Source organism: Podarcis melisellensis, assembly GCF_964234715.1.
Source record: "Podarcis melisellensis genome assembly, chromosome: 3".
NCBI lineage: Eukaryota > Metazoa > Chordata > Lepidosauria > Squamata > Lacertidae > Podarcis > Podarcis melisellensis.
In genome coordinates this window covers 52703902-52729529 of record NC_138530.1, presented here as the reverse complement: position 1 = coordinate 52729529, position 25628 = coordinate 52703902, and the positions used below count along the sequence as shown (strand labels likewise).

The window sequence follows — 25628 nt, the reverse complement described above, 5'->3', positions numbered from 1 at the left end:
GCTAATCCAAAGTTTGCTCTTGAGTACCAGATTCCTAAATAAGAAGGTTGCAGTAAGCCAAGCCTAAACATTTTTCTCTTTTCTCTTGTTTGTGTTTTGGTGACAGGGAAAGCCAAAAATGATAGGGCAGTCCACCTGCGAATACGTATTTGAATGGAGCACTCCAGTTGTTTGCCCTGATAAAGTGGACGTCTCGGGCTGCTCGGTGGCTGATGAGCAGCTGCACTACACTTTCAACCTATCCAGACTTTCTGCAAAGCCTTACCAGGTGATGTGCTGCAAACTTTAGGTGCTGTGGCCAATGAGGGAGCTGTATGCTTTCAACTGGAACCTTGTTTCTATCATGGTGGAGGGAAAGGGGTTGGTTCAAGCTTTGTGCTAAGCGACGGATCATAGCTCAGCGGCAGGGCATGTGTTTTACATGTGTCAGGTCCCAGGTTTAATCCTCAGCATCTCCAGCTCAGTTGCCATATGCCAGCTTTGGTTATTCCCCTTGCCCAAAAGTATCCAGTTGTTCTGCTGCAAACTCCACTGCATTTGTCACTTGATTTGCCCCCATCTCCTTTGGGGGGGAGGTGTAACTTGCATCTATTTGGTTCTGAAGGCTTTTGAAAGTTCAAGCGATGGTGTTTCGTGGGGTGTTTCCCTAGGTGATCTCACAGTGTGGACTAGTAATACAATTCTTCCACAATGGAAACTCTGGTTGGAATATTCAGGGTTTTTTTTCAGGGGAAGACCCAAAGCTCTTTGTAAACAATGGTTACATGGAACAATAGGGTTATGTGGGGGAGACCGACTTAAGTTAGTATTTGAGTGGTTCCAGTAGTATTTATTTTTGAAGCATGCCTCTGTTGGTGGGGGACACATGTGGGAGAGGGCTGTTGCGTCCATGTCCTGCTTTTTGGCTTCCCAAAGGCCTCTGGTTCACCAGCATGAGTTCAGGATGCTTGGCTAGGTGGACCTGTTGTTCTGATTCTGAAGGGCTCTTATGCTCTTGAAGTTTTACTGCTTGTTGAAATTGAGACCACCATCTGTTTGCAAGCAGCAGCCAAAGTAAATATTTCCCATGGCAGCCTTCACGGTGCTCCTTCTTGTTTTTTCTCTAAAGCAACTAGACAAACCAAGATGACAGTAACACTGTGCTCTGTTTCTGCTCCCAGTCTTCTGGACGTCAGTATATTGGAGACATGTTTAACATTTTTCATTTACTCTTATTTGCGCTTTAACAACGGTGTTTGCCCATACAGATCTCTGCTGGGTCCAAGAATTACCACCTAGGGGTGTGTTCTGGTGCTGCTGGTGTGCCCCAAGGAAAGTGCAAAGATGCAGCAGTGTGCCTGGTCTCGGGCAACAGTGCCGTCTCCTTTGGCAACAGAAATGAAAGGAAAATGGACTACCGGCATCAAGATGAAGCTGTCATTTTGCAGTATACGGGTGGTGATGAGTGCCCTCCAGGTAAGGCCTTCTAAAGCTAGCAAGAGTCTTTACTTTTGAGAAGGCTTTTAAGCCCACACCCATGTGGTAGTTAGACTTGATCAGCTTCTAAGCCAAAGGGTAACTCAAAGCAGCATTATTTCCGTAGCTCATTCACACTCGCAGCAGCCCTCTGCAAGAAGGAGGTTCTCATTTTTGAGTGAGAGGTAACTTAGCCGAGGCTAAGCAGACTATAGTAGCCCTGGGTACTTTCCCATGGGAAATTTTGAAATGGAGCTTCTGCAAGGCGCAAAGTTGTGACCCTCCTAGGACAGCTTCCTGTTTCTTGTCTGATTTGTATCATTGCCAACACAAGGAAGGTGGGCGAAACCCACCAGATCTGCATATCTTTCTAAGGCTGAAACGATTTGTGCTTGCTTGTTGTAGACTTGAACCTCATATTCCTGGCAAATTCAAAATTGTGTATAATAATATACTACTACTACTACTACTACTACTACTACTAATTTATTTATACCCCGCCCATCCAGCTATGTTTCCCCAGCCACTCTGGGCGACTCCCAACAGAATATTAAAAATGCGATAAAACATCAAACATTAAAAGCTTCCCTAAGCAGGGCTGCCTTCAGATGTCTTCTAAAAGTCAGATAGTTGTTTATTTCCTTGACATCTAATGAGAGGGCATTCCACAGGGCGGGCGCCACTACCGAGAAGGCCCTCTGCCTGGTTCCCTGCCCACTGCTTCTTGCAGTGAGGGAACCACCAGAAGGCCCTTGGAGCTAGACCTCAGTGTCTGGGCTGAACAATGAGTGGTGATCGTTCCTTCCTCCATATGTGTGTATTATATTTATATTGGAAAAAACAATAATTGAAAGGAATTAGTGTGACAGCTGTGAAATAATTGCAGTTTTGTCACAGTTAACAGCAGTCTCCCCCATGAGGTTATCAGTCACGATTGCATAGTCATTGTGGATCAATGGGTTATATGGCAAAGTTAATACCTGGGAGCAGATCCATTGAAATGAATGGACTTCTGTTCATCTTGCCATTCAATGACAGTGGGTCTACTCTGAGTAGAACTAATATGGGATGCAAGCCATTTCCTTCAATTACAGTGGTGCCTCGCAAGACGAAATTAATTCGTTCCGCAAGTTTTTTCGTCTTGCGAGTTTTTTGTCTTGCGAAGCACGGTTTCCCATAGGAATGCATTGAAAATCAATCAATGCGTTCCTATGGAAACCGCCTTCAGACCAGGTCCGGGGACAGTCTGTCCCCCGACCTCTTCTGAAGGCTGGGGGGGGGGGACAAGGGCTTTTCTTCCCACCCCCAGCATTTAAAAAAACCCCGGGACAGCGGAAGACTTCTCCGCTGTCCGGGGCGATTTAAAAGCCCCCGGGAAGGCAGGCAGGGGGGACAAAACTTTTGCCCCCCCCCCCGCCGGCCTTCAGAAGAGGTCCTGGACCTCTTCTGAAGGCGGGCGGGGGGCAAAAGTCTTTGCTCCCCCCCTCCGCCTGCCTTCAAAAGCCGTCCGGGATAGCGGGAAGCGCTTCCCTGCTATCCTGGACTGCTTTTAAAATGCTGGCGGTGGGGAGCAAAGCCTTTCGGCCCCCGCCGGCCTTCCTGGACCTCTTCTGAAGGCCGGAGGGGGGAAAAGGCTTTGCTCCCCACCGCCAGCATTTAAAAGAGGTCCCCGGAGATTTCCCTATGGGCTTTCTTCTTGCAAAGCAAGCCCATAGGGAAATTAGTCTTGCGAAGCAACTCGCAAACGGAAAACCCTTTCGTCTTGCGGGTTTTCCGTCTTGCGAGGCATTCGTCTTGCGGGGAACCACTGTATGAGTGGCAGTGGCTACCCAGTGTGCTTGTCTGCAGGAATTGCCTGCTCATGAAAGGTGCAGCCTGTGGCTCTCTCTGCATGTATTGATATTTCCTTTCACTTGCAGTGACTGATCTGGACGAGCTTTGTGTCTTCCCTTTCCAATACAATGGTAAAACGTACGACACATGTGTTCAGGAGGGACGAGAGCGGCCATGGTGTGCCACTACAAATAACTTTGGAAGAGACAAAAAATGGGGTTTCTGCGTCAATGGTAAGCAAGCGTTGGAAAAATGCTCATGCAGTTTGGGGCAGGTTCAGATGGAACAAGTTGATAGCTAGGGGTATAGCAGCAACCACAGAAAAGAAAAGCAACAAACACTGTGGTCTGCAGCCTGCACAGCACTTCTGCACACATTTTAGAAACTCTGCAAACAACCAGATGTTTTGCTCTGAGTTAGGGTGAATGCCGATAGTGAATATTTCTGTTAACCCATGGGACTCTCCCAATCGACACCAGGAGTCATTTGCATAGAGCATTAGATTAGCCTATTGATGAATGACCAACTTGATGTTGAGTTGGAAAAGATATGCAGTGCTCATGCAGTTTGCCAGTGTGCAAGACAAGATGCGCAGTAAAGGTTGTCATAGAACAGGTCATCAAAGTTAGCACCTTTGTGCAGTGTCAGGGATGGGCAGTAACAAATAGTGTGTGTTCCTCCCCGTAATCGTTTGTTTCAGGATGTACTGAAACATATTTTGGAAATTTTATTCATCTATTTATTTCTATTCAATTTCTATCCTTTCTTCCAAGGAGCTCAAGGTGACAAAAAGTTCTCCCCTCCCCTTCTCCTCTTATCCTGTCAATAACTCTATGTGGTAGAGGTTAGGCTTAGAGATGGGGACTGGCCCAAGGTCACAGTTTCATGGCTGAGGGGTATATGAACTCTGGCCTGTCCGGGTACTAGTCCAGCACTCTTAACTACACGACACTGGTGCTCAAATTTTAATACGAGGTTGTAATCCAAAGCTTACACATTAACACCGTCAAAATCAGAAGGATTTACCTTGGAGAAGATGCATTTAGAATGAGACTATTGAAGTGAAATATACAGTTTTTCTTTCAGAAAGATAGCATGTAGATCAAACAAAATTGACGATGCTGCTTTTGTGTTTCCCTCTCTGGTATCGCTAATGGTCTTGCACAAGAGTTGTCCTAGATTTCTTAATTCCACCACCCTCTTGCAGAGAGTCTGTGTTCAGCACTCAACCATTAATTTAGCCTAACTTACCTCCATTCTTACAGACCTGTAAATCACCTATGATGAGTTTTATTTCCAGGTGCCTAGGCAGGGAAGCTGTTGGCAATGGGGAGAATTAGTCTCCTCTCCAGCCACTGGGTGCTACAAATGATCCCTCTTTGTGAACTAACAACTTTTGTAGGCTTACTTAGGGTTGCCATGCTTTAGTTTTGGCCAAAGTTGTCAAGCTTTTTAAAGTTGTTTTTTTTTCCTCCCTTCAAAACCTGGAATATAATGATGCCAGCTATGCTCCCTGTGCTTGCAAATGTTTCTCAAATGCTACATGGTTGCAGCCCATGTACTGTGGTGGGACGGTGGTCAGAATTTGGGTGTGGATTTACAGTTGCTTATGAAGGTGAAACCTTTGCTTGTGTCTTGCAGGAAATGGCCGCCGGGAATCAACTATTATTTTCAAGTGTGATGACAATGCTGATGATGGGAGCCCTCAACTACTGAGTGAGACAAATGGCTGTGCAGTGACATTTGAATGGAAGACGCAAGTTGTGTGCCCACCCAGGAAAATGGAGTGCAAGTTTATTCAGAAGCACAAAACTTACGATTTGAGAGTGCTTTCCTCCCTCACGGGATCTTGGATCTTTGCTGACAAGACCAGCTCGTGAGTCTGTTTTACAGTTCTAATGGAAACCATATTCCCAGTACATTTTTATTTGAAGGATAGGAGAGCCACCTTACAAATGTTGGTGTTAACTTTTGAAGACAAGAGGCTGCCAGTGTCACACAGAAACAGGTGGGACTGTGATTAACTGGTTTTGCACTCTTGTGTCTTTTGATCTCATTTCTTTGAGAATGCATGAGGAGTTTATATCTCAAGGTAACAGTGGGGAGGTATACAATGGTGCCCCGCAAGATGAATGCCTCGCAAGACGAAAAACCCGCAAGACGAAAGGGTTTTCCGTTTGCGAGTTGCTTCGCAAGACTAATTTCCCTATGGGCTTGCTTCGCAAGACGAAAGCCCCTAGGGAAATTTCCGGGGACCTCTTTTAAATGCTGGCGGTGGGGAGCAAAGCCTTTCCCCCCTCCTCCGGACTTCAGAAGAGGTCCAGGAAGGCCGGCGGGGGCGAAAGGTTTTGCTCCCCACCGCCAGCATTTTAAAAGCGGTCCGGGATAGCAGGGAAGCGCTTCCCGCTATCCCGGATGGCTTTTGAAGGCAGGCGGGGGGAGCAAAGACTTTTGCCCCCCGCCAGTCTTCAGAAGAGGTCCAGGACCTCTTCTGAAGGCGGGCGGGGGGCAAAAGTCTTTGTCCCCCTTGCCTGCCTTCCCGGGGGCTTTTAAATCGCCCCGGGGCTGCCTTCGCTGCCGCCGCCAGCATTTTAAAAAACCTCGGGCCAGCGGAGAAGTCCTCTGCTGTCCCGGGGTTTTTTTAAAATGCTGGGGGTGGGAAGAAAAGCCCTTGTCCGCCCCCCCAGCCTTCAGAAGAGGTCGGGGGACAGACTGTCCCCGGACCTGGTCTGAAGGCGGTTTCCATAGGAACGCATTAATTAATTTTCAATGCATTCCTATGGGAAACCGTGCTTCGCAAGACGAAAAACTCGCAAGACGAAAGAACTTGCGGAACGAATTAATTTCGTCTTGCGAGGCACCACTGTACCAGTAGAAAAGAGGTGCACATTAGCCAGAAATGGTGTTGCTACTTGGCAGTGCCCAGTGTCACTGAAATACTGGGCTTACTATGATTCCAGAAGTTGCCAAACAGAAAAAGGTTCAGGACAGAACTATTGAGGTTTATAGAAGACTTAAAAGGTAACTAGTACGAGGGAAATGGAAAGGCTTAACATAGAAGAAGAGATGAAGACATGAGACGGCGGTACTCCACAAATGATTAAAAGAGAAATGGAGAACACAGCTGTGACACGCAGTACCAAAATTATGGAAGATACTAGCAAATAGACAAATTGCCGTATTTTCACATGTATAAGACTAGATTTTTTTCCTTTAAAAATGTCAAAAATTAGGGGGTGTCATATTCTGGGCCACCCACCCCCATTTTCTTAAATCTGAGTCCCCCAAAATAGGGGGTATCTTATACATGGGGGCATATTATAGACAGAAAAATGCGGTAATTCAGTTTACACAATTTAGGCCGATTGCCGCATTCAGTTTTTCTTGGTGCAGAATTTAAATGTTTTAGCCTAAAGTACACATAGCTATGGTAAATATGCAGTCATATGCTAGACTGATCTATTACTTGTTTTCTTTTCCTCCTCCGTTTAAAGTTACTACATGAATCTCTGTCAAAGAGTCCACGAAGGACCAACAGGTTGCCCAGAACGAGCAAGTGTTTGCCGGAGAAGTCAGAATGGGGCTGTGCAGGTTCTGGGATTAGTACATACTCAGAAACTAAATGTAACAGGTATGTACCTAAATACGGTGCATGTTTTTTTAAAAAAAGGGCAACTGAAGTAAATATTTTAATGGAAAATGTGTCTATTTACATTCATTACTCTAAGCTGCTGAAATCTATATTATATTTAGTTTTCTATTTTTTCTCATCAGGGTCGCTTAAGCTAGACTTTTTACTGAGGCATAGACAAATCTTAACATTTAATGCCCAACATTCATTGGTGTAATCCAGCTCCTATATAAATTACTAGATGGTCTGCTGTAAAGCCTCAAGAAGCTGTGGATTCTGCCTGCTGTTCAGTACACTGGCCTGTGCAGAAGTGCCATTAATACTTGGTAAAACCTTCCCCAAAGGATAATACTCCTTAAACAATTTGTCCTTACCTTTTATGAAACAGCTTTTATGAAACTAAATTCACAAACATTCTGATATATTTTGGGCCCCATTTGACCTAGCTGTAAAATCTTCTGTTACAAGAACCAATAATTACATTGAAGGAAATGTCACTAATGCAAGGTCAAAATGGGGTGGGGGTGGGTGGCTGGCATGATTTTAAAATCTTGGTTCGTTTTTGCTTGCAAAGCATTGCTTGTGTTTTTGTGTTGCTTCCAAAAAACATTGTAGCTTGCCTTTTAATTAACAAGAACGTGATATTTCTGTTTCAGATGATAGAATCCTTGTCAGTTACTCCAACGGCCACGAGTGTCCACAGAGGAACAAAAAAGCAACCACCGTGATAGAACTGAAATGTGGAAAAACAGTTGGCATGCCAAGGTTTAATAGGTAAAGTGTAAAGAGTAACTGGCTGCTGTAGTGTAGTTGAGGGCCTCTTGAATGTTACTGTGATTAATGGGTACACCTCAGATATGTTGGTAGTACCTGCAGTGTTCCTTGAATTGACAGGGAAAGGAGAGAGAATTGCCACCTTTTCCCACCACACATTCATAAGATTGGGATCCAAGGCTACTTGGCACTGTGACCACATCCTCACTGTTATTCTGCTTTGACAGGCATGGCTTATCCCCAGAGAATCCTCAGAAATGTAGTTTGCGAAAGACACAGAGAGTTGTTAGGCGGCCCCTATTCCTCTCACAGACCTACAGTTCCCAGTGTGGCTTATCAGTCGCTCTTTCCTAGGAGCTCTGGGAACTGTGAGGAGAAGATGGGGGTCTCCTAACAGCTCTCAGCACCCTTGGCAAAATCCAGTTCCCAGGATTTTGGGGGCGGAAGCCGTGAATGTTAAAGTGGCCTGTGTTAAAGGACTTGCAACTGGGTGGAGTTTTTGACCTTGGTATCTTCAGGGTGACCAGTAGCTTTAGCCTTTGCCACAAAACAGCATAAACATAATAATATTTGTGCTCTTGGCATGAATAGAAATTGAATAACAAGCTGAGGAAGGAAGAAATGAAGCAGTATTTAGATACATAAATCCTGTTTGAATTACAGCATATTATCACTTAATCAGCTCGTTCTGCATCACGCCCCCTTTTCCTTTGTTCAAACACAACAGTGTCCCACAGGCATGAGTTGAAGTAAAAATGTAACTAAGTAACAGTGCCAGCTTTATGTTGGCTCAAGAGTCTTCCCCAGGCCTTGATATATGGCACATTCTGTGTCTCTACATGGATTAGTGGGTGGTTCCTCTTCAAGTGTCGGTTTTTCTCCACTGAGCTCAGCCCTCTCCCACGCATCTTTCTGTTGAATGGCTTCTTTAAATGTAAAGTTTCATCATTGTTCCACCCGATGTGTATGTCTTTAAGGGGCCAGAGCAAGGGCCAGAGCAAAATAACGAGACCCAGCATTACAGCTGTGAAACATAGCAGGTGCTGCTGAGTTGTATTGATGATAAGCTGTGTCAGCAATTGGGTGTAGTATATAAGGAGCAGCACCTAGCTCTCCCATTACCCTGGGGGTTGGGTTGGTGGTTGGGTCTGGTTTGTTGTTGATGTATTTAGTGTATAAGGAGTTTTTGTAATTGAAACCTTGTTTAAGTTATTTTTGAGTCCCTTTTTAATGCATGGTCTCCCCAGCAAGCTCTCTGCAGCGCTACCATACTGCAAAAAGCCAACACTTCCTTGGCGTACTTGGCAAGGCCTCTCTCTCACAAGCACACTCTGCTCTGCCAGGGCTAAGAAACAGAGACAGTTCTTGTTTACTTTTCCTGACTCATTTTCTTCTTATTGAGGGTCCTGAGTCCCCTTGGGCTCAGTAGACAGTTACTGCCTCAGGTTGTCTGTTAGCAACTTGGTGGGGATGGAATTTTAATTGTATAAGCAACACCACCAACCACTAGGAGGTGCTGTTCCATGTCATTAGTGCTTACCTAAGGCTCCATGTTTTCCTTGTTCTGTCTTATTTGTCACATGGTCTTGGAAATGTTCCTATAAAGAGCAGTTCTTTGTTGGAGACTTCTGCTGCCAGTTTTACTGCCAGATCTCTAATAAAGCCTTCAGGCAAGAGGGAGTTGGGAGCCTGCTTTTAGCATTTTGATTTATGCACTCTTGGTGTCTGAGCTTTTCAGTATATCTTTACAAACTTCTAACTGCAGTGCTGAGTGTCAGAAGCATTGTTCTTACAAGAATCTTGGGATACTATTATGCAATTTGGCCCCGCTGAATAGTTGAGGGCTGTAGAATGCATGCATAAATATGACATGCCACTTATATTTCCAGATTCTCTTCAGAGCCTCCTTTTGCAAAGTTATTTCTCTTTTCTATCCTAGTTCTCTCTTGTTTTGTTTCTAAAAAAGAGTGTTCATGCAACTGCATTCGCTCCCAGTCTTGATGCTGGTAATCTCTTTTTGTTCCTTCCTGGTGAAGTGTAATTTTATTCAACTCTGTGGTGTTGATGGTCTTAAAATGTGTGCGTTCTGTGTTTCAAACTGGAAGGTGTTTCTATGGGACACTGGCACTAGACTGAGATGCAGCAGTTTTGTTCTTTTGTTGATAACCAGGTTTTTCTGAAAGAGTGTATGATGTCCATGCAGGGATTGTGGTAGGGAGGAACGGTGTCATGAGTGGCTGTCTACTGAGGAGAGTTATTACCAAGTGAGCAGTTGCTGGAGGACAATGGTTCTCATACTTCTTGTGTGGATAGCTTAATTCCTGGGTCTCCTGGGGGGCTGCTTACCTATTTCCCTTTCACTTACATTATCAAAACCAATTCCATGTTACAAAAATCACAGGCCTTAGGCTGCTAAGAAGGGCCAGTATAACTGGTGATTTTCTAGGGGGAAATTAGAGCACACCAGTGCTTATTAAGATAATCACAGACTCAGAGCTAGAGCCTTGTCAGCCTGAATGATAATCTGGTGCTGATCAAAATGGCCTCACTGTCCATCAGAGCAATTAAATCAAGTTTAGAACAGGTTTTCCAGCTGTTTCACAACTTGCTTGTGGGCCACAAATTACTCTTTTAGATATTTTGCTGTAGAACATGTGGATGATAGGTGGATACACCTGGTGTGATTTCCAAGTTTAGATGTATGCTAAAGGGGGCACGGTTTTATAAACTTGAAACACTTGAATGTAGACAGTCACAGATATGCAGTAAATAACAAATAAGTCTTAACTGCTCCCTCTGCATCACGTGGCCTCTACCATCATGCCATTTATGCTTATTGCTGGTAAACCTTTTCCTTTTTTTATATATATAAATTTTTATTAAGGTTTTTTAATACAAATGCATATTTAATAAACAACATTGATTATTTGACATCTTTTCATTACTACTTTGGACTCCCTCGCGTCTCCCGCTCCCACTTGCATCATTATAAAATTGTTTCCAAGCAAATTATCATTTTGTTCACAATCTTAAATCCAATCATTTAAATACAGCTTCTTCCTTTCTCCAAAAAGGAATATATTCTTTCCTTATTTCCCTTATTGTTAAACTCAAATCTAATTTAATGGTAGACAATTATTTCTGCTCTGACATCCTTGTTAACATTCAACCAAATTACAATACTTTTGTAAATAATTCATGATTTTCTTCCAGTCTTCTTCAACCCTCTCCTCTCCCAGGTCTCGGATTCTGCCAGTCATCTCAGCTAGTTGCATATAGTCCATCAGCTGCATCTGCCATTCTTCCAGAGTGGGTAGATCTTGAGTTTTCCAGTTCTTAGCGATGAGTATCCTTGCTGCCGATGTTGCGTACATAAAAAATGTTCTGTCCTTCTTTAACACATTCTGGCCGACAATGCCCAGAAGGAAGGCCTCTGGTTTCTTGGTAAAGGTATACTTAAACACCTTTTTCAGCTCGTTGTATATCATTTCCCAGAAGGCCTTCACTCTAGGGCAAGTCCACCAGAGGTGAAAGAATGTTCCTTCATTTTCCTTACATTTCCAACATTTATTATCAGACGAATGGTATATTTTGGCCAATTTGACTGGGGTCATGTACCATCTATATATCATTTTCATTACATTTTCCTTCAGGGCATTACATGCAGTGAAGTTCAGCCCAGTGGTCCAGGTAAACCTTTTCCTTGTTTCTCAATATTTCCTGTTAGGATTGATGAAGAAAACTGTGCCTACTACATCACATGGGAAACTCGGGCTGCTTGCGCTGTGAAACCCCAGGAAGTAACAATGAAGAATGGCACAATCATAAATCCAGTGACAGGGAAGAATTTCAGTCTGGGCAATATATATTACAAGTAAGTATACTCTCCTGGTGTAAAAGAAGTGGTAGAAAAGGCAGGGGTACAAAAATTCCAGCCACTCAGTCGCTGCTTCGGACATGCTTGGAGGCGACCAAATAAGATTAGTGCATATTGTAGAGTAGTATCAAGTGACAACACAAGATAACACAATATAATTGGAAGAATAGCCTACTTGGAAGAGTCATGATAAGTTGGAGGTGTGCTGTGCTGGTCTCCTTGTTAAATGGAACTGAACTTGAAATATGAACTTGGATTAACAATCAAGTGAGAAGAGGTGCTTAAGGTGACTAATGCATACTGAATATTTTGTTTGTTTGTTAAATCTGATTATATTTGTTCCCTGTGTCTTTTAAAAACCACGAATCTACTCTGTTTTAGATTATACAATGCTTCTGGTGATATAAGAGCAAATGGTGACACCTACATTTATGAAATTCAGCTTTCTGCCATCACTGATTCAAAGCACCGTGAATGCTCTGGAGCCAACATATGTCAAGTTAAAACATCGGATACCCATTTTAGAAAAATTGGATCTTCTAACAAGGCTAAATATCATGTCCAGGGCAAGTACCTATTGCTTCTAATATTAACTTACTGGGTTACAGCAAACATGCTTAACAATATGTCTTGGTAATGCAACATCTGTTGAGAAAACTTGTTTAAGAACTGGAAAGCATAGATCAAACATTAGTTTAGCCCAAGGAACTCCCTTATTTTTTCCCCTTAATCCAGATAGCTGCAACAAATCTAACACTGTCCTCTCTTTAAGAGGTCTAGAATATGAATTGGTAAATTGTAATTTCTTAGGAACTTTGAATCTTTCCTCTCTCTTTTTTGTAGATGGTGATTTGGATGTCGTGTTCTCCTCAGAGTCCCAATGTGGCAGAGACAAAACAAAATTTGCATCTTCAACCATTTTCTTCCACTGCAGCCAGCAGGCCAAGGAAGGCATCCCCCGATTCCTTCATGAGTCATCAGATTGCCAGTACTTGTTTACCTGGTACACCTCGGCAGTCTGTCCATTGGTGTAAGTGAGAACACCGAAACCTGTCACTTCTTTCCCCATGTGATAATAGAGAGTGGTTGTACATTACTAAAAGCCATGTTGGAATCTTGAGTAACACCTAATAACCACACAGAGTGGCAGCCATAGTAATTCTGCAATCATAGTTATGTGGGTTAGATAGCACCTACCTTTTTTTAAGGGGTGTCGTGATTGGCAAATGGATCCCACAAAAGGACAAACCTCTGAGTCTCCCTAGTGTGTGTATATTAAAAAAAGATTTAGAATCCACTGATTAAACTGCTTATTCTGGATGCCTCTAGCTTTTCCTAATATAACAACTTATTTTTTAAAATTTAAGGCATTTGTGTACTTCTATTTGTAAACATTCCAGGGTGGTACACAATACTAATGAAATCTAAAACAATAAAAGACTGAAACTCAATACAGTAATAAAATAAAACTAAAACTAGTAAACCTTGAAGTTCTTTAAAAATCACAGGCAGAATCCTGAATTGGGTTTGGAAGCAAAAAGAACACTTGTGTAAGAAGAAAACCTTTTGAATTTAGGCCCCTCCCTCTCAATACTGTTTCTTTTTATTGCCTGCAGAAGCTCTGAGCCAACAAACAACGAAACATTTGTAGAAGAAATTTATAAAGGCCTTTCAGGAAGAAGCCAAGCGGTTGGAGCCATACTGAGTCTGCTCCTTGTGGTCCTTACAGCATGCCTAGTTATCCTGTTACTTCATAAAAAGGAAAGACGGTAAGGAGGGATGGAATGGGGTTCCAGTTTTGCAATAACCTCCTGGTCCTCACCCCCATGCAATTTTTTGTGAGTGCCATGCATTCAGAACAACGCATTCAGCAAATCCACCCAGGGGCTATGTTGATCACTTCTAGTCCATTGGCAGCACACAACCAGCAACAGTAGCACCAAGCTGCAGGTTTGATCCTCATAAGGGACAGCTGCATATTCCTGCATTGCAGATGGTGGGACTAGATGATCCTCAGGCTTCCTTCCAACTCTGATTCTGTGATCTCCGCTTTGGGATACTTCAACTCTCCTTAGGGAACCTTGTGTCCAGAAGCATCCATGGTTACATGCTTCATTGCTGAAACTCCTAAGCACTAGTACAATGGTCATTCTCCCATTCCTGTCTTCATGCTTTCTACTGTGACCACTCCACTCCCTCCCTCCCCCCCTTCATCAAGTCGCCTTCCTCCCTTCCCCATGTTGCTCCTCAAAATTGACTTTTTCAGCAGACCACCAGGCTTCTCTTCCTCTCACCTGCCAACATCCTGTTAAATCCTTCAACAACTGAAGAGGGGTGGTGTGCAGGGGAAGAATGCAAGGGTTAGTGGGTGCCCTTGCTCTGAGCAAGCTCCTTCTAGTGCACCCTTCCACATAAAATATTTCATGTTTTCTTTTTAAGATGGCAGAAATGTGAGTTACCAGTGTAATGGGAAGACTGGGGAACCTATGGCCCTCCAGATGTTGCTGGACCTGTTGGCCTTGCTGGCTAGTCCAAGTCCAACAATGGCTGGAAGGCCACAGGTTGCCCATCCCTTCTGTAGACGCTGAGGTAGGGCTAAGCCGGCAGTTAATAATAGAAGTGAATGAAGTAGTGAATTTGTAAGTGGCATTTTACTCAAAGTATGTAATGCTAATGTTTGCTATTTTGTAGAGAGACCATGAAGCAAAAGATAGCCAACTGCTGTCGGAGAACATCTAATGTTTCCTATAAGTATACAAAGGTAATTGTTTCTCTGTGTGTCTCAGAGGGTTTGCTCCATTTGACTATGAATTGTATGCATAGTTGCAAACTCTGCTTAAAATCATACTTGTTTCATGTAATCAGGGGCTACTTGTGATATAATATAAAGTAGATTTACTTAGCAATTGAAGTCCTATAGAATCTCTTAAAAATAAATAAATTGATTATTCATAACTTTGTTGTTGAGAGTCAGGGTTATACCCTTCTGTCCTATTCCAGTTTTTGAAGAATCCTATGAAAGAATTGGGACGCAGGTGGCGCTGTGGGTTAAAGCCTCAGCGCCTAGGACTTGCCGATCGAAAGGTTGGCGGTTCGAATCCCTGCGGCGGGGTGCGCTCCCGCTGCTCGGTCCCAGCGCCTGCCAACCTAGCAGTTCGAAAGCACCTCTGGGTGCAAGTAGATAAATAGGGACCGCTTACCAGCGGGAAGGTAAACGGCGTTTCCGTGTGCGGCTCTGGCTCGCCAGAGCAGCGATGTCACGCTGGCCACGTGACCCGGAAGTGTCTCCGGACAGCGCTGGCCCCTGGCCTCTTGAGTGAGATGGGCGCACAACCCCAGAGTCTGTCAAGACTGGCCCGTACGGGCAGGGGTACCTTTACCTTTACCTATGAAAGAATTTCCATATGTCCAGGCTTCATATCTGATTGGTGTGGGGAATACTCAGAACATTGGGCTTTCTAATATAGCTGTGTTAAGGGATTTAAGCCAAATCTCTGAGAACTGAACTTATTTTTCAAGCTAAGTGCAGAAGCTTGGGAGCAAGAAAAAAGCATATTGATACAACGAATAGATCCAGCTCCTTTTGGTGTACATAGATTTCCTAAATGATTTCCCATTCTCAATATGAACTTCAGGGGACATAGTTAATAGAAATCCATACGGGGCCTGGGGTGGAGGTGAGGGTGCACTTTGTGGCTAAGAAATATACCAGGGTAAGTTTGTAGTAATTCCTTAAAAACTGTTGAATAGGAATTGTTTCAGCTATACTTTTATATGTATGTAAGAAGAAATTTGCAGATTGGAAAAGTAAAACGAAATACAGTGGTACCTCTAGATACGAACGGGATCCGTTCCGGAGCCCCGTTCGCATCTAGAGGTAAATGTAACTAGCGATGGCATGTCTGTGCACGCATGTGTCACTTTTCAGTGCTTCTGCACATGCGCATGACGTCATTTTGAGCGTCTTCGCATGTGCAAGTGGCAAAACCCGGAAGTAACACGCTCCGTTACTTCCGGGTTGCCACAGCGTGCAACACGAACACGATCAACTCGAAGCATATTCAGCCTGAGGTATGACTGGTTTATCTTGGCATCCATAGAATGGTTGTGCAAAGACTTTAAAATTCTGTTTGTTAACTGCACCCTCTTGAACACGACAGATAAGCACTGAAGAACTGAACGAGAACGAAATGGAATGGCTCATGGAGGAGGTAGCTGCACCCAACCAGAAGTCAGGAAACGAAGGGCACGAAAACGGCCACATCACCAGCAAAGTAGTTAAGTCGGATGCTCTCACTTCTCTTCATGTGGATGATATGGACAGCGAGGATGAAGTCCTCACAATACCAGAGGTGAAGATCCATTCAGCGAGGGGCGTCCAGTCTAGTAGGCTTCCTCATGACAAGACCCTTAACCTCCCAAGCAGCGATAAGCCTGGCCTGCTCAATGGCAACAAGAATAGCAAAGGCAGCACCGCTTTTGGCCAACGGAAGCTACAGAACTCAGTGAAGACAGCTTCCTTTCATGATGACAGCGATGAGGACCTGTTGAACGTTTAACCTTCATTGTGCCTAATCAAAATTCCTTGTGTGTGTGTACATATATATATATATATATATATATATACAAAGGTGGGACAAACAAAATACTTCCAACCAAATACGAAGACTTTAGCTGCAGATGCCTTTTGCAAGGGAGTGTTTTAAAGGGAAAGTGGGAGGAGGAAAGAAGGGTCAATCCTAGTTGTTTACAATGGTCTGTTTAGTGATTACTGGATTTCTAGCATCCACCGGAATGAATTGTGGCAATTCTTCTCCTCAGCCAGGATTTGCACTCTCCCCGCTCTGTAGATTGTAGAGGCTTCATAATGCTTCCAAAAGGTAGGCTCAGATCTGAACGAAGTCCCCTCACCTTCAAGACGAGACTTGCATTTTAACACTCTTATTTTTATTTATTGTTCTCGGTACTCAGGTTCATGAAAATAATAATAATAAGCAACTTGCTCTTCCTGCAGGCCAGGGTGTTTGTGTTACAGATTCACCCCATCACATGAAATGGAGATGAGGGGTCCTCTGTATGTTTGCTGGGTTGTTTTGATGTACATTTTGGAGCTGGTCTGTTTAAACTTGCCTGTACATTTGATTTCCCGTATCCTAACTTAAAATGCGTTATGATTTGAAAAGTGTTTTTACTGGAAGGTACAAATCTTCATAGCTTTAGCCTTGAACAGTGGCTGTTCGTTGCATGTTGAGTCTCTTTTGGGGGGGTGGGCTTAGCCAATCACATTAAGTCATTCATCAGTATTTACAAAACTTTTGGTGAAATAACCCAGAGCTCTCCTTTAGCTTTGCTGTTTCTTTCGAAGAGCAGTAAGGAAGGCAGATGTTCACTGTTATAACTCCTCCTAATGTTGTCGTGATGAGAAGAACACTGTACCTCTTTCGAAATGCGATCCTGCTTCAGGGGCTGTAGAAGGCAGGGGGAACCCTGTCCCTTTTGGGAAATGGCCCTTCTGGAAGAGTCTCCTAACCCTACCATATGGAACTAATTTATTCCAAGCCAAGCTATGGAATTTCTAGAGCATCAGCTTCACTGCCCTGGGAGAGATGTATGCCTGGTCAAAGCCACAGGCCAACAGAAGCCTTAATTGCACAGACACAAACTTGAATTTTGGCGGACACTGTGTGTGGACACTGAGAGGCAACAAATGTTTTTTGGGTAATATCATTGAACATCCAGGTCAGTTTTGCCTGCTGGAGCCACTGAAATTAAAGTGTTGTTGGCAACATTGAATGAAGATCTCCCTATAGCTATTGACATCTACTCTGTTTCTGACGGATCTCACGGGCAAAGAGCAAGTTTCTATGGACAATGCACCAGTATTTAACACTGGCTAGAAGCTCTTCCTTGTTTATACCTTTTCCTATTTACACTGGTTTGCTTAAGGTTGGCTTCCACTTAGGAATCTGATTTAATGTAACAAAAAGTGTTCAAATGATTTCAATAAAGCTAAATTATGTTTCCCAAGAATCTATATAAGATTATTTTTTTGTAATTTTAAATAACCTTGTAATGGGTCTCAGAACAGTGATGGAGATGTAGAGAACTTTTCTGTACAATTCTGAGTACACATTCTAAAGATCTGCCAGACTACTATCACAGAAGCAGAATGAATTGTCAAAATCATTAGGAAGAGGGACAGTCCACTTCATTACTTTGAGTGGGCTTGGTTCAAGTATTTGACCAGCTGGCCAGCCATGGGAGGCTGACTTCTAAGTACCGGAAACTGCAAGGGGCCTCTGGATCCCCACTGCACAGTAGAAGTTCCCTTGGTTTTCTCATTGATGGGATGTATGTTTCCTGTTTCTGAAAATTTCAGTTCTGCTTCACAAAGGATTGGCCAGAATGTTTAGCTCAAGTTAACTTAAAGCCAAGGGTAGACTGAACATAACTACTGGATGTCTCGGAGTGAACAAAATGGCTTAAAATTGTTGAGCTGGAATGGCATTTCAGAAGAATATTCGATGCTGGTGTGTCGTTTTCTCAAGGAAAGTGCTATATGGTAGAACAACTTTCAGAACTGTACTTTATCCCGTATGAACTTGCCCATCAGCCAAACTCTCTTGGAGGCCCTTCTCTGAGCACTCTGCCTTTTCTGGTAGGCAGGTGGAAACCGGATGTCTGCTTGCTCTGGTGGCCCCCAAGTAACAGCACTCCATCCCTTGCTTGCCTGTTCTTGTTGTTTAGACACCTGGAGAAAGCCATCCTATTCTATTATGTTTCAATCTCACCTTTTTCCCAAGGAACTCCTCCTTTTAACAGACCTTGTGTGATAGGTAAGTCAAGAGCAATGATCACTGGCTCAGGGTTACCCAGGGATCTTTCTGGCCAAGTGGGAACTAACCACTACACACACTACCTTAGGCTTTAATCCAGATATGATTTGCCTTTTGCTCTTCCTTTTCAAAATGCTTCCATGTCTCTCCAAGCTGCTCTTCTACTTTTTCTTGGTCCACAAATCTGAAGACCACCCAGATGATTGGCAGTCTCTACTAGGCAAGCTGCTTTACAAAAGAGCATAATCATTTTTTTAGTTTCTGTTTCTCTCTCCACTGTGCCCTAAATCTCCTTTTTTTGTATTCTGTTATGTACCCTTGCACACGTGTTTACCATGTGTAAAGAGAACTTCATTGAAATGTGTATCACAGTGTCAGTTCAGAGTTGCATACCTGTACAATAAGCATTACCTCCGTTGATTCCAAGCAGTCACAGGCATTTATCCCTAATACGCAAGTGGTTTAATAGGGTAATAACATAAAAAGTTAGTGCAGCCAAGGGAGTGGTACAGAACTGGACTCAAATTACACTGCTTTATCAGTGCACAACATGGCTTCTGTGGTTACCAGCTCAGAATTGCTGACATGTTAGCAATGTATAGATTCAGCTGGCCCCTTCTGTTCTAGGCCTTGACCAGCACAGTCAAACTAATTGGCCCAGAGCTATCTGTATTCCTGAAAAACGATGGTAGTGATGGAACATAGGATCAGTGAAGTTTGTATGAACTGCACACACTCAAAAAGCTCACTGATAACTGAACACAAGCCAAGATAGCAATATACAAGATTCCAACAGATGCTCTGTGGGGTAGGAATGCTTTTACTCACAGAACAAACAAACAGCCAACCAGAATATATTCCATTCTTTTGGTCGCTACTGCTTCACTGCCTAGATGTTTCAAGTGGCCTTTTCCTGGCCAAGGTTAACTTTCCTTCAATCTCTATGTTTTCACAAATTTCCACTCCCCCTTGGGAATATGAACATGACACTTAACTTTATTAGGTCAGCTAAAACAAAAAAAATACTGCTACTCTAATATCCATTATGGAGGAAAGTGAAATACTTTTACTTCCGCCACGAAAGCCCGTGGATTATTTTTCCAGACTTAAAATCTACCTGAGATGGAAAGATAGGCCTAAGGGGGCCAGGACGCAGCAATTTTTAGATTCTCAGAAAGAGGGTTTTGGGTACTTGGAGCTTCATTTTGTGTTGTGCAACTCACAACACAAATTATAACTTGAAACAGGCAGCACCTCAAAAACAGGTTTTGGGGTTTTTTTTAAAGCAAAAACTGATGTAAAGTGAGACTTGAGTTTTATGAACACCACTAATATCTACAAACACAAAATCAAAAAACATAGGAAGCAGCTGTCCTACCAGATCAGACCAGATACTTGTGAGAAGCTCTCATCCTGATATGGCCGCCTCCCCCCCCCCCCATTAGTACACAGTTATCCTTGAAGATTTAACGTAAGACATGCAAACTGATGCACTTCCAGTGCTATTGCAGAAAAGTAACCCAGCAGAGTGTGGCTGTACAAGGAGCAACAAACATAGAAAACAAGTGATGAGGTAGCAAACAGGCTTTAAGAAAGCCAAATAGACTTCATGGCGCCAAGATAATAACATGCTGTGTAGATGGGTCTCCAGCAACTCAGGCCAAACCAACTGAGTGATACATTAACTAGCTCTGAGCCATTTTCTGCATCAGTACTCCTGTTATTCACTGGACTTCAGTTTACATAGAACACCTTTACATTCTTAGGTTACCCATTTAAAAAAAGAAAGTCCTGGAATATAACATTGTTGGGACGAGGCCACTGATCTTCCATGAATGCTGTGGCCTTGAAGATGATGTTAATTGTCTTCATAGAGCTCTATTGAGAGTGTGTGTGTGTAGTGGTTAAGAGCAGTGGACTTGTAATATGGGTAACCGGATTTGCGTCTCCGCTCCTCCACATGCAGCTGCTGGGTGACCTTGGGCCAGTCACACTTCTCTGAAGTCTCTCAGCCCCACTCACCTCACAGAGTGTTTGTTGTGGGGGAGGAAAGGAAAGGAGAATGTTAGCCACTTTGAGACTCCTTCGGGTAGTGATAAAGCGGGATATCAAATCCAAACTCTTCTTCTGTAGCATGGGCATTGCAAGTGGAAAACCTGTCTTCTCTGGTGATCGTCCATATCAGTTCTGTGATTCTATGCATCGTATAAATAAAGAGAACACAAGTTGGGGGTATGCAGGCCAAAGTATACAGGATCTGGTTCCAGTGCATTTATGCTCCATGAATTTAATATATGTCCAGAGGGAGGCAGGGAGGGAAGGACTGGCTTTTCCCAGAATGGTTTGACAAATCAATCCCTCTTCCTAAGGAACGCTGAAAATTTTGTGAAGGGAGTAGGAGTCTCCTAACAACATTACATTTCCCAGGAATCGGGGTGGGGGTGGAGAATGACCCATGATTATCTACAGTGGTATCATAGTGCCTTTGATGAATGGTGTGAATGTGTAAATATGCTTACTAGAGGCATATTTAGTCACTGACTCCTGCCCAGGATGCTCTTCAATGCACCTCTTAACTTTCCACCAAAGAAGTGAATAGCTGCTTTCTCCCATGGGAAGGAATGGTAAAGTTCAGTATCTGGGGATAATGTTGGAGAGGAGGCAAAACCCAACAGTGAGAGGCCCACCTTCTAATGGCAGGGGCCCCTTGTAGACTGGAGTATCCTGAGGTGCGTTGCATCCACAGGACTCCCTACACCCACCTACAATGCTTTTGCGCGGGTATTGTCAACAACAGGGTGAAGTGGGGTAGCATCTGAGGGACTGCAGGAAGCACACAATCTCTCTCTGTAAAAGCAGCTCCAATGTCCAAGGCTGGACAGATTTATCAGCCAGGGGGTTGTTTACCTCTGTCAAAAGGCTTTGTCACAAGTCAATGTTGTCTTTTGCACTGGTGACCTTCCACCTTTTATTTGCTTGTCTGCGACTAAATATGGCTAGCGACTCCACTTGAAGCAAAGTAGAGAAAAGGGGACCGCTGGATTTCTTTAAAGCAACCCATCTTTGTTGTGCTTCCCACTGCTTTTAACACTGAAGAATGCTAGCCTTCAAGTTTAGTTACCCTCCTCCCCCCATGAAGCTTATATAAAAGTTGACACAGATGGCTTAATAATTTATAAACTAATACTTTGACTTGGGGGTCAGATGTCCTGTAGTTTAAGCATATTTCTGCTCGGCACAATTAGGAACAGTGTTGTGAATGACAGGCTTTGTACAAAATGCCAAACTTCGATGACATTCTAGAGCACATTGGGGAATTCGACCTGTTCCAGAAAAGAGCCTTTTTTCTCATTTGCTTCGTCTCTGTTGCCTTTGCCCCGATCTATGTGGGAGTCGTTTTCCTTGGCTTTATACCTGAGCACCGTTGCCTGAATCCTGGAGCTGCCGAGTTAAGCAGCAGATGTGGCTGGAGCCCCGAACAGGAGGTGAATTACACAGTTCCAAATGGAGAGACTTTCACCCGTCAATGCATGAGATACGATGTGGACTGGAATGCAACTGAGCTGAGCTGCACAGAACCGTTGGAAGCCTTTTCCAGTAAGAAGAACTTCTCTCTTACAACCTGTCAAGATGGCTGGGTCTATGATCCTTCAATATGGTCCATTGTGAGCGAGGTAAGGTCATGCTGCCGCCTTTCCTGTGCTCTCCCTTGGTCTATTAGTACAGCCATCCCCAAGCTGATGACCTCCAGATGTTTTGGGCTACCACTCCCATCAAACCCAGCCAACGTGGCCAGTAGTGGGGGATGATAGGAGCTGTAGCTCAAAACATCTCAACGTCACCAGGGTGGGGTAGAATGCTCTGGTGAATAAGCCCAAAACTGGGAAGAGGAGGGTGATGATGTGGGGTATCACTGTGGTATGTACAGGTGGGCTTCAGGAAATACCAACAACATTCCACATAGAGGAAAAGCAGTCATTTTACAACAGGTTAGGTTGCATTAATGCTGCCAGCCCTCATGTCAGATTCTGATGCTTCATTTGGAAGCTGAGTAGACACTGAAATCAATAGCATTCACTGCTGTTTCCTGAAAAATCCAGTACTTTTTTGTGATGGCCATCCTCTGTTTTTTTAAAAATTTAGAAATGTCAGCTTCAGGCAAATAATCATACAGCTTGGTTTACAGTTTGCATAAATGAGGCTGGCATTCACCAGCCTGGTGTCCTCCTGATGTTTTGGACCCCATTCTCAACCAGGACAGACATGCCAGCTGGGGAAGATGAAAGATGTAGTGCAAAATAACTTGAGGGCACAATATGAGTTTTAACTACATTGTGCAAAAATGTGGAACTGCTCAAAGCTAGCAAGGTTGTTAGCAAGATGAAGGTATATTGAGTAGTGATTGTGAAAGGAACAAACATTTCTGCTGGGCTGTAAATCTCACTAGGCGGAGTTGCCGCATTTCCACATGTAATGTCAAAGAAACAAATGGAAAATCTGTGATTTCCAATCTCTTAACTCTGTCACTAAAACTGAATGCCTCTGTAGATTTATGTGTCAATGAATTGTTAGCATCAGAAACATATACCTAGAAAGCTCTTATCTGGAGGTTCACTACTTATGAACCACTTCCTTAATTTTTTTAAAAAAGGTCACCCCTTGTGCGGACTGTGCTATTATATAATTTATTCGCTAGGTGGCACTGGATTTGACCACATCTGAGTGTGGTCAAGAGTTTCCTGTTGCTGTTCTGTATTTGTTTAAGAGAGACAATAATCCTCTTGTAGCATTATCATGGCTGGTGTGTCTTTTTAACATGCTGTAACAGCTCAGGCCTCCAGGTCAGAATTCACAAGGTCATTGGTATACTGACCCATGCATTCAACATTGGATCAATTAAGAAAACTGATATCCCCATAACAGCTTTTCTCCTGACAGAGATATGTGGAAAGAGGTCCAACATGTGACCCACTGTAATGTTGCCATTGTTTCAGTAAGCCACAATATAGGCATGTTAGACCAGGCAGAACTACATGCCTCTTAAAAGCCTGGATTCTGATGATCCACATCTGATAATTTTTAGTGAAAGCAGGCATGTGACCACACTCAGGATTTCATCTGCTGGAAAGGTGTTCCACAAAGCTGAGGTTCAGATATCACAAAAGCTAAAAGTGAGCAAGAGCTGTGGAATAAGAAAGGTAAAGAGAAGCAAGACAACTGGCATGTACTGGTCCTAAGGAAGGAAGAGCAAAGAGAAGCACCTTTTCAGGTTTTCACCATGACCTAGGGGTCCAAGGCAACTGGGTCCAGGAAGTGGCTGGCAAAATCTAAGCGGCTTTTTTATATGGAGGGGGTTTGTTGGTGCTCATAGGACAGATTTTATTCATTCTGAGTTTTGAGCTTTCCTCACTACCCAATAAGGTTCAGGCCTTGCTTGACTCTTATCCAATCCTATTCTGGGTTCCTTGGATGTGTCTAAATACAGTTCCAAAATAGAACACGCTTTTCTTTTGGGGAGACACTGGCTTGTGCTTCCCACAAGGATCCTGACTATCTTGTAAAGGAAAACTACAAAGGTGGCTGAGAAGGGGAAACCAGGGAGAGGATGCAAAGGTAAGGTGTCGAGCTCAGAAAAAGCAGTCCTGCTCCACTGGCACCCATGTGGTTGGAGCAAACATGGAAGAAAGTCTTTAATGGCAGTGGACTATGGGGATATAGTAGCTTCCTCTGCCATCTGGTCATCCCTACATTCCAGCACTTAGAACTGATTTGTCATTTTATTCCTAATTGTGTCCCCACAGTTTAATTTAGTATGCGAAGACTCCTGGAAGTTAGATGCATTTCAGTCATCTGTAAATGCTGGATATTTTCTTGGATCCATATGTGTTGGCTACATAGCAGACAGGTAGGTGCAGAATGATTAGGTGAAATTCAAGTAACTAACATCAGATCCGTTTTGCTGATACTAAGCATGGATGGCAGAAAGTCATTAAATAATAATTAAGAAATGTTTGCTAATTTAATATTATATGCCACCGTGTTACTGAATGTTTCTCAGTTTCCTATTTGGTGTAAGCTTCTCATGATTTCATAGTTTATTAGATCTGACCCATACGGACTCCTTTGGGTACAGAATAATATTCCCATTAAAGCTTTTTGCAAAATCAAACCTCCAGACGACAACTTTGAGATTATTATTTAAAAGTCAGGCAGTGGTACTGCAGGGCATGAATTAGGTTTCAGCATGCACAGTTTAAAAAAAAAAGGAAGCAAGATGCTTTATCACTATTCCTAATAATACCCAGCGTAGCAGGTACTGTTCTATTACTTAAGTGGATTTTTTTCACATAGCAAAATTGATACCTTCTCTCCTTTTCCCATCCACTGCCCAATCACTGAATTGCCACAGGACAGGTGGGGAATCAGTGGAATTGTTTAATATTATTTTAGTATGGTTGAATGAAACAATGGGTCGGGCCCTTCGCCTCCTTCTCCTTCCAGTATTCCTCTCTTAACTCACTGCTTCCTCCTGCCACCAAGATGGAGAGTCTCATTCAGCATTATGTGAGCCTAAATTCCTCAGAAAAGAATTTTCCGAGGAAAACTGTTGAAGACCATCACCTCCCCTCAAGAATATTTGGCGAACTCCCTCCCCTCATTTTACCACCTACAAAGAGCAAGAACATAACAAGCTGCCTTACTCCAAGTCAGACCTTTGGTCCTTCTAGCTCAGTATTGTCTACAAACTGACTGGCAGTGACTCTTGAGGGTTTCAGGCAGGGACACTCCCAGCCCTGCTTGAAGATGCTGGGGCCTGAACCTGGAACCTTCCGTATGCAAGGTAAACGCATTACCACAGCACAGACGATTTTGAGAGGCCATTTTCACGCAGCCCAATTACAAAGTTTTTCCACTTATCTGGTTTTGTTCTGCTTGTATGATATATTTTAATATTTTATAAATTTTAAACAGCCTCAAGGAGTGTGCATACACTAGAATGGAGGGGTAAAGGTAAAGGGACCCCTGACTGTTAGGTCCAATTGAGGACAGTTCTGGGGTTGTGGCGCTCATCTCGCTTTACTGGCTGAGGGAGCCGGCGTACAGATTTCAGGTCATGTGGCCAGCATGACTAAGCCAGAAATGGGCTAAAATAAATGGTCTGGAGTTAGGGGTGAGCAGTGAGATTGCCAAGTTTGTTGATCATACTAAGGTGTTCAGAATT

The 25628-nt window shown here is 43.4% G+C and overlaps 2 protein-coding genes and 1 long non-coding RNA gene across 3 annotated transcripts in view; 2 read left to right on the top strand and 1 right to left on the bottom strand.

Annotated features, from left to right (window-relative positions):
* Nucleotides 1-17600, top strand: part of IGF2R (insulin like growth factor 2 receptor) — a 68190-nt gene extending 50590 nt beyond the window's left edge. Inside the window, exons 37-48 of the mRNA XM_081906742.1 lie at nucleotides 107-268; nucleotides 1248-1455; nucleotides 3375-3521; nucleotides 4930-5164; nucleotides 6783-6919; nucleotides 7576-7693; nucleotides 11421-11567; nucleotides 11952-12136; nucleotides 12414-12600; nucleotides 13187-13339; nucleotides 14262-14331; nucleotides 15731-17600. Coding sequence (XP_081762868.1) covers nucleotides 107-268; nucleotides 1248-1455; nucleotides 3375-3521; nucleotides 4930-5164; nucleotides 6783-6919; nucleotides 7576-7693; nucleotides 11421-11567; nucleotides 11952-12136; nucleotides 12414-12600; nucleotides 13187-13339; nucleotides 14262-14331; nucleotides 15731-16129 — 2148 coding nt within the window. The 3' untranslated portion in view covers nucleotides 16130-17600. The remainder of the gene's footprint in view (nucleotides 1-106; nucleotides 269-1247; nucleotides 1456-3374; nucleotides 3522-4929; nucleotides 5165-6782; nucleotides 6920-7575; nucleotides 7694-11420; nucleotides 11568-11951; nucleotides 12137-12413; nucleotides 12601-13186; nucleotides 13340-14261; nucleotides 14332-15730) is intronic.
* On the bottom strand, nucleotides 8345-9388 carry LOC309367587. Its single transcript, XR_014167246.1, has 2 exons — nucleotides 8980-9388; nucleotides 8345-8590 (listed from the first exon to the last, which is right to left on the bottom strand). It is a non-coding gene; the product is annotated as an uncharacterized lncRNA (long non-coding RNA).
* A 3703-nt stretch (nucleotides 17601-21303) lies between the features above and the next one.
* The window catches only part of LOC309367499 (solute carrier family 22 member 2-like), a 12648-nt gene continuing 8323 nt past the window's right edge, over nucleotides 21304-25628 (top strand). Inside the window, exons 1-2 of the mRNA XM_081906882.1 lie at nucleotides 21304-22080; nucleotides 24208-24311. Coding sequence (XP_081763008.1) covers nucleotides 21685-22080; nucleotides 24208-24311 — 500 coding nt within the window. The 5' untranslated portion in view covers nucleotides 21304-21684. The remainder of the gene's footprint in view (nucleotides 22081-24207; nucleotides 24312-25628) is intronic.